Here is a 13,792-nt window from a genome sequence, read left to right on the forward strand (position 1 = left end):
AAACTAAAGTGCTTCTGTCAGCTATATGTCTTCTCTCCTTTATGTATGTTATCAGCATTCATACAGCAGCATTCATTGGGACTGTACATAATAGGGCACCTTTGTGTGTGTATAAATGAAGGATTAGGCCTAAAATAGTACCTTGTCAACTGAAGACATGCAATTTTATTTTTTCCACTTAATTTATTTTTAAATGTTTAACTCCTGCAAAGGTGCAATATTTTTTTGTAGGACTACAAAAGAAATCCTTACAAAAATATAAGAAGTAATCCTAGACAAGAAGTCTAGGAGGGTTTTTTCTTACGTAAAAGTAAAAAGAACATTTTGTGTGAATATCTGGAGAGCAGAAGTCCTATTCAGATGAACTGGGAAAATGGCCAAGGAAATTTGTGAATATTGTTCACATGAAAAGAAGATTCTTTTCCATGCTCTAAGAATTTATTTTTCTCAACATTTGTCATACCAGAAGTATTTAAATTCAGTGATGGCTGGAAGGGAGTTCTTGTAATTTGGGAATGTAAAACATGTGACACAGTTATGGAATATTGATGTTTCGAGAATATTCAGGTTTTGTAATGGGGAAAAGAGCTTTATGTATCTGATGTAGTAGTAGTACATGAGGTTAATATACCAAGTCATTAATTTTGTCAGATTTGTCTTTTTTGTATGTTCAGTCTCATTGCAGCAACCTTCTCATTTCTAGTCTCATATATAACTGAATCTTACTAATCCAAGGAGACTTTGTCTGTAGTGCTTACAAATTCTAAACAGAATGGCTACTGCCATTAATGAGATTTATAGCAGTAGAATAGATTTTATGTGGCTGAGTCATTCAAAGGGACTACTGTGAGGGAAATCTCATTTTATAAAATCATAGAACAAATTCCAAAGATAGGTAACTTTAATCGTATGCTTTAATTTCTAACATCTCTTTAACTATCGAGTAATGGGATAGTAGCCTGGATGAAGTTGATTGTAGTGGTTCATTTGAAAGAAGATATTGCTAGAGTTTTAGGCAATGACAACAGTAACTGATTATATTTACCAAGTTTCAAAACAGATAAGCTTATAAATGGTTCTTTCCTTACTGACTTGTGAGTTATGTAGTATTTCTAAATACTTAAATAAACTGTATGGGTGAAGGCAAAATGAATGATTATGATCCTTGAAAATACTAGATATTCATTACTGCCTTATTTTAAGGACACAGGATTCCTTGTAGCTTCTCTGAACTGCAGTTGTAATGTTGATGTTTGGACCTGACTTTCAGTGATTCATATCATACTTTTCCAAATGAGGTATGTGTGATTGGAATCTTATTCTGATTTCCTATGCATACAGGCCAGTTTCTGATTTCCTTTACTGTTGTAAAGTTACTCTTTTTTTTTCCATACATTTTAGTCAATTCTTTTCAGAGAAACAGGGCAAGCAGTTTGCCTCTGAAATCCAAATCAATTTGATATAAAAAACTTCATTTCCATTTGAAAAACACTAAGACAGCTATAAGATTTTGATTTACATTAGTTCACTGAATCATTCATTCCTCCTCACTCTTCATCAGTGCTGAGATGATTTCTTCTTTGATTAACTTCAGAAAGATGTTAGAACTGTTCCTTCACAGAGGACTTTTAGATACTTTTTTGGACTTTGGTCTTAATAAATTTCCATTGCTAGACTGAACTAACTACCAGTGTGTTTAAATGCAGTAAATGCATGCTGGTGGGTTTTTATAAATAATAATTCTGTCTTTAAGGCTCTGTGCTCTTGTCTTTTGTGTATGTTTTGGTTCAACATTTTTCTAGTCATGTTTGCTAAAATCTAATCTTTCTTGTCTTTGTTTTCAGTATAGATTTTATATATTACATCTGTGTTATAAAAATTGCTACATGTCCTTCACCAAAAGAAACCTAACAGTCTGAAGAGAATTACTATTAAAAGTTTAGGGAAGGTTGCAAATACAGCTTAGTACATGCATGGTATTGAGCTGCTCAGCGGGGTTTTTTTGTCATTTTGTGTTGGTTTTCTGTTAGGAACATAGTTTCTGCCCTATTAAATCAAAATTGTAGTCTAGCTAATTGTTTGTTCTGGGTCTGATGATAGCTAGTTACGAGATTCTTCAAAGGAATGTGCCAGCATTGTTGTAACAAACAGTACTAGAATAAATTCTCTACGAAATTTTGTTTCTAAGCTTGGAATTAAGTTTGGGTACCCATTGTCCTAGGATATTGCATTTTCTGGAGTGATTACCTTTTTTTTTTTTTAAATCTTTGTTACCTGAACAACATCAGAATAGGAGCAAACACTGAAATCTCATTAATCACAAAGCAGAATTTTTGTTGTTGTTGGCATAAAAATCCTGATGCAAGGGTAGAATACACATCCATGAAATCTTATCCTGCAGTTTTACACCATTAAGCCTCTTCCCCTTATCAAGCGTATTTAATGAAAGTTCTTATATATAAGACCTAAGATGCTACAGGCAGGAAAAATGGGCTAATAGGAACCTCATGAAGTTCAACGAGGACAAATGCAAAGTCCTGCATCCAGAATGGAGTAATCCTGTGCAACAGAACGGGCTGGTGCTAAACTGACTAGAAAGCAGAAAAATACCTGGTGGTCCTGGTGTTGAATATGAATCAGCAGTGTTATCTTGCAGCAAAGGTCAACTTCATCCCGGGCCGGATTAGCAAGTGTTTACCTAGTACATAGGGAAGATGATGCCAGGTGAGATGATGCTCAGAAATGCACAGTGAAAGGGTGAGAGGCAAAGGACAAATGTAGGGACATAGGCAACTTTTTGGCTCAACTCAAGTGTGATCAAACACTAAAACAGGCCATCCAAAGAGGCTGTGGAGTCTCTATGCTTGGAGATACTCAGAACTTCAGTGGACAGACCCCTAAGTAACCTGCTGCAGCTGGACCTACTTTGAGTAGGGGTTTGGACTAGATGACCCTGGAGGTCCAGCCTATATGATTTGTTGATGCTATAATGAAGAACAGGGAAAGAGAAGAATTCAAATGATTGAGGTACAAGTAGTTCACTTGTCCTGGTTTGGTGAAAATAGATGCTGTTGTACAAGTCTTTTTCTAAATTCATTTTTTATGGATCGTCATTTATTATCTTAAATGGTCATCTATTGTCCTAACATATCAAGCTAAGACTCTCCACAAATATTGTTTTCTTGAAAACTGTTGTACCTATTCTGCAGAGCATGGATCTGATCCAAAATATGCATAAAATGTTTAAGGTACTCAACGTTATTTGTGAGTCATTGACGTGAGTGGTTCTGTTGCTACAGTTTGCATGAGGCAAGTTCAGTACTGCAATATGGGGTCTCATAAATATTAGTAGGTCCAAAAACTGCAGCTGAGCTGCCTGTAAAGATTACAGGTTTTTTTTAATTGTTCTATTTTATATACTTTTTGTTTATAAAAATAAAGCTTTTTGAAAGGTTTCACAAATGTGATAATAATGCAGCAGTCTGAACCAGTGAGACTCCCTGGTTTTGTTCATCTCTACTAACACCACACTCACAGTCATTTTCTACTAGTGATAGTTCAGACACTGTTATTTACAGAGTAGAAAGTAGTGCTGTATTCAGAGAGCACTGAAAAAATTGGCTTTTAAAACAATTCTGGGTCAAGTACATTTCACATTTAGCTTATGTTACATCCAGATTTAATGGAGATACTCTACCAACTTTAGAAGGGTAATTGTATTTTTAAAATTTATTTATAACTATTTTATTTTTGGAATATGTGTTTTATTCATCAGTGGATTTTTCATTAGTCACAAATGAATTGGTACAATAGCATAGGCAGAACATTGGCTGGGTTGATACTATTTGCATATTGTAGATACTTTTCATTTCTTTAATATTATGACAGAGGGAATGTTCCAAGAAATTCTGGCACTTTTCCTATGTTACCAAATGCTGCAGTTGTATTTTAGTTCATGGACTGAGCTTGATTTCAAATATAACTTCCTCAGAGTTATAGTGGGGAATTTAAATTCCCATTATTTGGAAAGTTTTCACGTTACCGTGGCCAGGATACTGAAATTAAGCTGTTGGTTTTGAAGGAAAGTTCAGATTATATATAATGTCGTCACTTAAACCTGGTTGGGTTTTTTGGGGTTTTTTTTTAACTTATTTTATTTGACATTATTTTGGTAGTTTCTTAATGGAAAATTTTGTACCTCCAAAAGGATGTTCTAAATTTGCTTTTCTGGATTTTATATTCTAATTTGGTAGTCCTATAGATATAATGTAATTATTGTTAATGTAACTGTATTTATTCATATGGGAGTTTTAGAGCTTCTTACATCTTCTATTCCTCCACTTCTCTCCCAGTACTACGTAGATCATATGTTGGTTTAATGTACATGAAGGTTTTATATGATGCCTCAGAAAGAAGCCCAGTTGGTTGATTTTTTTATTATTTATTTTATTTTTTTCTTTTGAATTCATGCAGGCATCTTTAATGTGAGGTCTCAGAATTCCCCCCAAAATTCAACAGTTTTAAGTAATATGTTGAACATAGTTTAGTGGTCCCTCTCCAGCTAGGAGGTAACAGTATTTTACTTTTTATACTCACTAATGTGAGTCCTTGCAATAAGAAGAGAGAAAAATGTTTATTTGGGGGATATTTTCAAGGGTAAAAGATAAAATTATTTAATATTTCAAGCAGCTTTGCATGCTGGAAACTTGTGACTGTGTAGGGGAAAAAATTAGGAAACACATATAGTCAGTATAACTTTAGTTCTTGGAAAAATAATAAAGCAATTTGTAAGCACGCCAAGATAGAATGGATAAGTAACAGCCAACATTGATTTGTTAAGAACAAATTATCTGATCAATCTAATTTTCTTCTCCCTATTGTACATGAGAGAGATTGTGACTGTAATGAGATTTTTCTTTAATACATTGTCTCGTGTCTTTTTGTAAACACGGTAGGGAAATCTGTTGTGCTTAGCAAGATTACTCTCATGTCCTTGTAAGGCTTAGGCTTCACTTTACAGATCAGTGTAAGGAAGTGAATGTTTTTGGATTGTGCAGGTAGGGGTGTAAACCTGAGGACCACAACACAGTTACAGATGCATCCTGTGCTCAGTAGCTGTGCTGATGTTCTGTGAAAAATTCACAATGTTAAATAGCCTTTAAAATATCTGATTTCATAGTTGAGCAGTTTCACAGTAGGCTGCAGCATAAAGGAACAGAAACATATGTTCAAGATCTTTTTAAAGGGGTTTTTTCATACTGTGTCTGTTACTGGTGAGCCCTTAATGAATGAAGAATTGAATTAAAGCACTTTAAGAATATAAAACACACTGCAAAGATGTAGTAGATATTGTTACTGAAATTGTGAAAATTAAAGATTGAGAGAAACATTTGCTTTCTGCTTTGGAATAACAACCTCTCATACAGGAAAATGATATGTGGTATGGATTTTGCCTCAATTAGCCAAATAGATTTTCAGAAGAAGTAATGAGTTGGTTCAATCTTTTTCATGCTGCATTTAGGAACTAAAATACAGTAAATATATACACAATAAGGTATATACAAGCTTGCTGATTTACACCTGTTGTACTCTCTTATGGATAAGGGAGTCTTCTCCTCAAAGGACATCTTTTGCAATATATAAAATAAGGCCCCAAAAGGTTGAATGTTTAATGTTAGTAAGCTGAATAAGTGTAGACAAAAATATATTTAACTGTAAATACTGACTTCCAGAAAGGTGGAGCAGGGTCTCCAGCAAACCCTGATGCTGGATTTCCCAAGCCATGGAGCTATGTTCTGTCACAGCATGGTTACGGTGTGGGAAGCAGCAAATTCTGCTCATAATAGTAAAACACACTAAATAAAGCTTGCATGGAAAGGGGCTAAGAGTTGAATTCATTGTTTTAACGTACTGAATTGCATGAGCTATTTTGCCCCACATCATCTTCCACAGTGATCAGTTCCACCTCTCAGGTGGATATTTTTCCCAAGTTTCTGAGGTTCTGAAAGATTTCCGGTGCTACAGGTTTCAGAACTGTGTAGAGAATGTGCCTCAGCACTTCAGCCCTTCAGTCCTAATACCTAAAAGGGAAGGGCTTAAGGATGTATTCAAATAAATGTTAGGCTAGTTCATTTTGCTGGGTTCAGGCGTGTTTGTATGGCAAGCAGTCTGATTTAGGTTCTGTGTATTGTGCATAAATTTCAGTTGTAGCAATAGGAGGGTTTTCTTTCTGTACTGCTGTGATCCTCTCCTTTTATGTGTTATCTGCTGCTGCTTTGCTCCCATGCTCTTCATTGCTACATTCCACCTTTTTCTCATTTTCTATGACATGGCAGTAGAATGAAATCCATGTATGCATCTAACAATGCCAAACTCTTCAGAACACTGTTTACTGAGCTTCCAAAAAGAGACATTTGATTGAATTTCACTTGGGGGGTGTGTGTGAGAGAATGAGAGCTGTATTTCAAAGTATTAATTTGAGAGCCTGAGCTTTTAAGATTAACGTATCCTGATTGCTCCTCAGACCAGTCAAAAAGCTAGCATGGTTACTATCTGGTTAAAATAGGAAAAGGGGGTTAAAGAGTATAAAGGTGAATAGGATGCTCAAGTCATTTGCATTAATTTTATTTAGTATTACACTGTAATGTAGAATTCATAGAATTGCACTGTAATGATCTCAATCCTATGTGAGCTTTTGGATAAATAACAGGCTCTAGAAGACAAGAAAATGGCAAATGCAGTGCCCACTTCTGTCTTAAAACAGGAGGAGATGGAGTAGGGAATTAGAGAATTTTAGTTTCTGGAGAAAATATTGAGCAAATGATTGAATTACTTAGAAAGTAGCTGGGGATGAGATTGGAAGGTGGACTAATTAATAACAAATTATGTTAAATCAATCCTTCTGTGGAGAAGGCAACAGATCTTGTAGTTAGTAGATGAAATGCATCTTGAATTTAGTGCACATCCTTTTTGATTGTGTCTTACTTGGCTTTTTCATGTCTTAGCACAATGGCAAGAAAAATGTGTGCATTATAGAAAAAGCAGTTTTCAGAAGTTTTGTGGAGGCAAAACCATATTTCAGTAAAGTCAGTTAAACAATTAATATTTGTCAGAAGGTTAGATGATGAGTTCCACTGGATCCCTTATGTACATGTCTAATGCCATTTGGACAACACACTTTATGGAGATTAGTGACTGCTTGGTATGTTCTTTTTAAAGCTGTTTGACAGTATTAGTACAGACAGGCTGCAGTTTTGCTAATTTCTGGCCTCAGTACCATTGAAAACTTGTTGATTATACTCCCAGAGTGTTTATTAAACCAGGTACTAATAAGAACCAAATTCCTTTGGGAGCAAAGTGCTATTAAACTGCCTAGTGAACCTCCATGGGGAAATTCCGTATTTTCTCAAGCGCTGTGGATGAGAGTGAGATGCGTGTGTATGTGGCTTTTCTAAAGCCTGCAAATGATGCCTTGTAGTGGTGTACATGAGAGCAATATCCTGTTGCTCCTGTAACTGATGATTTCGATACGTTGTTCCCTATGTGTGGAGTTTTGGGGTTTTTTTCCTTCTGTAGCTGTTGGGGTACTGAAAGCTCCCATGGTAAGAGATGGTCACTGTTGCATATGACTTGTAGAGAAAACCTCTCCTGCCCGTAAGACATTTTTCTCTTTTGGGGGAAGGAACTTATAGGCTAAATTAAGTTTTTCACTCAGTAGTGACAGAGAGGCCCTTTAGATCTTGCATGGGTAATTGGTGTGGAATCTTTTAAAAAAGAACAAAAATACCCTACAAAAACCAGAGTTCATATAGAACAGCACTCAGCCCTCCCTTATGCTCCCTGCAATCTATTTTCCCTGCCAGCTTGAAGAGCACATGTGATGAAGTAAAATCTCTCTCTTCTCTTCTTTTAAATGAATAAATAAATTATTTGACAAGTCTTAGCCTCTTGACTGTGTAAGTTGAGTTCAGCAGATGGGCAAAATGGAACTGATAATGAAATCAAATAAATTGGCTCCACATCATGAAATAAGCATTAAAAAATCTATTTGAATGATTTTCAGTATTGTTCACCTAACAGTAAGTATTTACATCTGTCGCTAACGTTTTTCGCTCACAGTATTTTCAGTTGTTTAAGAAAGCTTATTTTAAGACAAGTCTCACTTGATGAAAATGTAGATTAAGGAATATTTTAAGAAGCTTTGTCATAGTATTTTAAAGGTGGTTTATTTTACTTCTGCAGTACCTTCTTCACTGTGGCTTAAAGCAGTAACTTTATTTAATGTAACTCTTTAAATGTGATATGTAGAATAAAAGCACAGTTGAAATTGTGAAACTGAGGAAATGTATTTATCTTGGTCCATGCTGCTGTTCCAAAAACTATATTTCAGAGAATATACATTAATATCATGAATTTGTTGGGATGAAAGGAAGCAGCGGACTGTGGAAAAGTCCTATAAATTAACCTAGCTGAATTCTGTTGCCTTTGCAAGTGTCAACAATCCAATTGATACTAACCACAGGATCCTGCAGAGATTAGTGTGTGCAATTAAATGTTGGAAACAGTGTATCCATGGGAACAGCTATTGCCTTCATATGATGGTATGCAAATTGTTTCCTACTTTGAAGATGAAGTTTCACTCCTACTTCCACAGAAAGATAAGTAAACAACTCAAGAGTTGTAGTATAGTTTGGGACGTGGTATTTCTGTACAGACAATATTTTGTTCTAGTTATTTTTATCCCACTGAAAGAAAGACTATGGCTTCTATGAAGGGAAACGTTCAACCCTTAGATTTGTAGATTTAGTCCTGCGTGTCGACTGAACTGGGACCACTTGTTCTCTCCTTTCAGTAGGAAGCAGTCAGTGGTGCAGAGGCCCATGAGCAAGAGCAGTTTCACGTGGATAGACATTAGTAAGTTCAGTCTTGTATTTTCGGTAAATCAGAGTAGCCCCAGATACTTGAAATCTGTTAATATAAACATATTCACCTTTGACAACCTTGATATTTTTGAAACTAGGTTGAAATGAATAACATATTTCATTTTCTGCTCAAATTTTAATCTCTATCTCACACTTTACTTTAGGGAAGCAGATATTTAGCAGCAAAAATGAATTTAGAATCAGCGCGCTGAAGTTCCACCCTACAGAATCAAATATTTTCATTTGTGGAGGGTTCAGCCCAGAAGTTAAAGCTTGGGATATAAGGACTTCTAAGGTAATGGAAATCTCTTTTCTCTTTCTCTTTTAGAATGTTTCCTAGGTTGGATGTGCTGTGCATTACTGACCTGCTAGATGTACTGGTCTTTTGATCAAATGTTATTCTGAATTATTTTGCATTTGTCACTGATTGTGTTGCCATTTGTTGATATGAACCTCTGTAATGTTTTTGAAGCACAAAAAGGAACATTGTACACAAAAAATATATATTTTTTTTTAAATGTAAATATGAGTAACATATAGTTGAATTAAATAAAGCCAATAGCTCACTTCAGGATTGTGAAAAAGGCAGTTGTATACTAGGAAGCAGCACAGCTCACTTGCTCTTCAAGTTGCTATGTGTGGGTCAGGGCGTGTGTGCCTGTAGCTTTTGTGTAGAAGCCTGGAGTAATTTTACATTCACGAAGATCCACAGAAAGGCATGTGTAGCCTCTGCATTTACTTTATCCTGAACCATGAAGAATGGTGTGCTCACAGCTGCTGTCCAGAGCTCAGGTAAGACCAGAGCTGTACGCCACCGCTGGAAGCATAAGACAAGCTGGCATCCTTGTGCTCAGAACAGCTCAAAGAGCAGCGGTGACTGTAAAGTGAGTAGTTCTTTGTTTTCCTTAGAATTTCTATGTGGGTTGATACTACTCATGGTAGTTAGCCATCTGTTTGCTCTTGAGGGTGTCAGAAGGGATCTGAAAAAGATTGGATTTCGTATCCAAACTTTCTTTCTGACTTCGATGTGTTAAGAATAACAGGTGAGAGATGTAGGCAGATGCATTCCAGGTATGAGGGCTCTAATGGGAGAGCTCTGAGTTATGGGAGTTGCTCTATTAATACACAGTATTATTGTGCAATTAACAGTTCTTGCTTTGGATTTGTTACTGATGTTTGAGAAAATAATTTAATTGTGTAGGATCTCTACTACAAACTTCCCTCACATGAGTAAGTTCTTAGAAGAAAAGTACATATCAAGACTGCCAAATCTGAGGCTACACTGAAAATAAATTTACTGTGAATTTTGGAGTTACAGTGTCAACGTGAAAACTGTAAAAATTCTAATGGGATTTATTCCATCCATCATGCTCGTATGATGGCTGGTTTTCCTTGATAAGGAATGAAGAGATACTCAAAGCACAGGTCTATGAAGGAAGATTATTCTAGTTTTAGATTGTCAAAATTGTAAATACTTGCGATAAAGAATAGCTATGTAACTTTTTTACAAGTGATAGGATTTTCCATAATAACTCTTCCCTCCCTCCCCCTGCCTTGCACTGGTATACAGTCTTATGGTGTTGTCAATAAGTGATTTTGATATACTGTCTTTAGCATAGGCAACTTTTAGAACGTGAAAATATGTATCACACAAATAGGAAGTAGTTGCAGTTCAAAGTGTGTTTGTTCCAGGTGATCAGAGGTTACCCTGTAAATTTACTGTAGAACCAAAACGTTGCTTTTTTTCTGGCAGGGGGCTGGAGAGGACAGACTAATAGAAGTCTTCTTTCCTGAACAGCAGGGTCAGTGGTTTCATAGCATGCAAATAAAGTAGGGAATATAATTGTTCTTTCCTGAGATTCTCGTAACAGTAGACCTTGATTGTGGGAAGGAGGTACAGTCTGTAACAGAACACTTAGCTGTCCTTTTTAACATAGAGAAGCCATTGTATGTCATGATAGGCTGAACTTCCTTTAAAAAGTACTTTGGGAACTAAATGGGTATAATCTTTTTAAAGCTTAGAGATTGTTGACTGTAGTGTCAAAATTTGAGATATTTGGTCCTAGTCAAGGAGAAGATGGCAGATGTAGGTGGCAAAACATTCTTTCTGAGATTTTCTGATTTGGTGCAATAAGCTTTCCTGTAAATGATATTGTAGTTATAAACAAAGTCAAATGATAGTTAGTTGTGTATAAAGCCAGAGACATTCTTTCTTTCACCCCTTGTAGTTTGTTTATGATGGATTTTATGCCTGTGTATGTCTTCGAGTGACTATCTCCGAGAATCCTGTAAAGATGATTTTTCTCTAGATTTGAAGTCAACTGTGATTGATGAACATGTTCATGCAAAAACTGGCAATATCTCCAGCTTGCATGTGTCTAAGCTATCCAGTCTCTACAGATGGAAAATGATAATTGATTCTGTTCTATAGTAACAAATTACCAAAATGGAATGTTGCAAAAATATGCCTTTCTGGAATGGTAGCTTACTGTTGGATACGATTAGGGAGGAATGTGGTTAGAAGTCTTTCATAGTTGGTAGGAGACAATCTCAAATATTGATAGTGGAGAAGGCACTTCAGTTTCAAGGAAATAGAATCATTTCCAATGGACGTCTACAGTTCAAGGGTTATGCTTGAACAAGAATTTTTTTGCAGCAATTCTGATACCAGAGATTGTGATGACAAGACCTGAGGACAATGCAAAATTGGCATTGACTCAAGTAGAATTAGAGGGCTAAACAACAGATGTTAATGTTAGTTCTAGATAAGTTAGTTCTGAGTAATCTCCTGAGTTTGATGCTCTCCTATTGTCAGTATCTCTGCCAATCTCTGTATTTTGGTTTTATCTTTGAACAGTGTTATGTTGGCGCCAAGACAAATGGCTTGAAAAATGCTATTCTTGGTCCTTTTTCCCCCTTGTGAAATTTCAGAGTTTCAATAGTGTTTTCTTTTTGTACCAGACAAGGTATCAAGCAGTATTTTATTCCAAGCAGTGCAGACACTAAATGTGGTCATCTCTTAAAGTAGCTCCTTCCTGTTAGGTTTTTAATTCTGGTGCCTCAGCTCAACCACAGCCAGACTGTCAATTGATATGTCTGGCATAGTTTATATGAGGCTTTATTGCAGTGAGGAGCAGACAAATGTGTTGAGATGGAGGTTGCAGTAGAAAAGGTAAGGGGCAATGTGCAATTTGGCAGGTAATACCTTTGTAAAAGGCATTGTAAGAAGGCAAAGGAGCAAACCCATACTTATAAACTGTAGGCTTTAATAGTCCACCCATTCATATCTAGTAATTCTGACTACCAGGAGGCTGGCTTGAGATGATTTTCTGATATAGTAACTTATGTGTAAACTATGTCTGGCAAAGTTGCAGAAGAAAACTGCAGGTTTCAGTACTTTCCCACTGCACAGTTATAAGATACAATAGTTATGCTTGGGATCACCTTTGTGTATGTTGCAGGGGATGACATATAAGCTGTGTGTGTGTCTGCACACAGAGCCAGTAGTGAACACCTTGGGTGACAACATCTATGATTCATGTCCAGAGGACAAACAGACACTGTAAAAACCATTTATATCTACGTAGAAGAAGAACATGAATACCTAACATTTTATTAGTTTGACTATTCATTCAGTCTAAAACAGCCCTCATGTTTTCTACTAATTAGGGACTATATTATCTTTATGAGATTCAAATGTTATTTTATTTTATCATTGTGCTTTACTGCCCAACTGTGGTTTTTTGCCTCCTTGCTTACTGATCTGGGTGTGGTGCCTTTTTCAAAAGGGTGCAATGAGGCACCCTTTGTCTTTCCATGGGCCATTCTCTACCCACTTTTAATAGTGTTGCCGAAGTAGGTGGTACTCAAGATTGTTATATTGTGATTTTTTTTCTTTTTGACTGAGAGTATTGCTGTGGTGTGCAGTATGTCACAACATTGCATGCTATGACATCCTTTGATCCCATCTTATGACGTGATTTCTCAAAAGGCTGTGCATTCTGTGGCCAGGATGCTATATACAGCACAAATGAGACTAGCAGAATAATGCATTTTTATCTCAATGAGTAATCATACACTCATTTCGCAATGCTGAAGCTCCAGCCTTGGAACCTGCCTTAGAGCTGTTGCTCACGGAGGAATGCACACAGTGGTTGTCTCTGTACCTGCAGGACACTCCAGTGCCTAGAGAGATTGAGTGTAACTATTTCCTTAAGCTGATGCTAGTGAAGAGATAAGGGAAACATCTCACCATACTACAAGGAAATAATTTACTTTCTGAGAGAATAAATAAGTGAATGAATGTGTATTTTGACAGGTAAAATAGGAAAGGTTTTAGGCTTGGTAAAACAAAAACCCCAGCCTGTTTCTTTTGTACAGATCCTGTACTGGGTTCCCTCTGGAAGTTTTTAGAAGCTGTTAATGCTTTGTTCATTAGGAAGCAATTATATTCATGTAGAACTTCATCAGTTGGAAAACTAGCCAATTAAGTAGTGCATAAGGAATATTAATTTTAATAACGAGCAGTGTCTCATCACCTTAGAAAGTGGAAAGCATGGGTTTAGCCTGGTAACAGATATTGATCTTTTTTTGTTTTGTTTAACATGCTTGCTCATTTGAAAACCATAATTTTGTGTGGACTGTGATTATCTAAAGCAGCAGTGTGGTTTACTCTCTGCAACATTTCCAAAAGGGGGAGAGAGCTTCTATTATCCTTTTTTTTTTTTTTTTTTTTTTCCATCTGAGGTAGTTATAGCTCAGTGATGGATGTGGACTGTTAGACACCTACATTTGTTTTGGTTTTAAAATTTGAAGGAACTCTGTGTGTGTACTGAGTCAATGTGGAAGGTCATAGCTGAGTGGAGAAAAGG

The 13,792-nt window shown here is 36.2% G+C and overlaps 1 protein-coding gene across 3 annotated transcripts in view; it reads left to right on the forward strand.

Annotated features, from left to right (window-relative positions):
* Positions 1 to 13,792, forward strand: part of WDR25 (WD repeat domain 25) — a 66,063-nt gene that overhangs the window by 38,391 nt on the left and 13,880 nt on the right. For all 3 annotated transcript variants that reach the window (XM_054828837.1, XM_054828836.1, XM_054828838.1), the window contains exon 4: positions 9,086 to 9,216. In XM_054828837.1, the coding sequence (XP_054684812.1) occupies positions 9,086 to 9,216 (131 nt within the window). The remainder of the gene's footprint in view (positions 1 to 9,085; positions 9,217 to 13,792) is intronic.

This window comes from Grus americana, chromosome 5 (assembly GCF_028858705.1).
Source record: "Grus americana isolate bGruAme1 chromosome 5, bGruAme1.mat, whole genome shotgun sequence".
Taxonomy (NCBI): Eukaryota; Metazoa; Chordata; class Aves; order Gruiformes; family Gruidae; genus Grus; species Grus americana.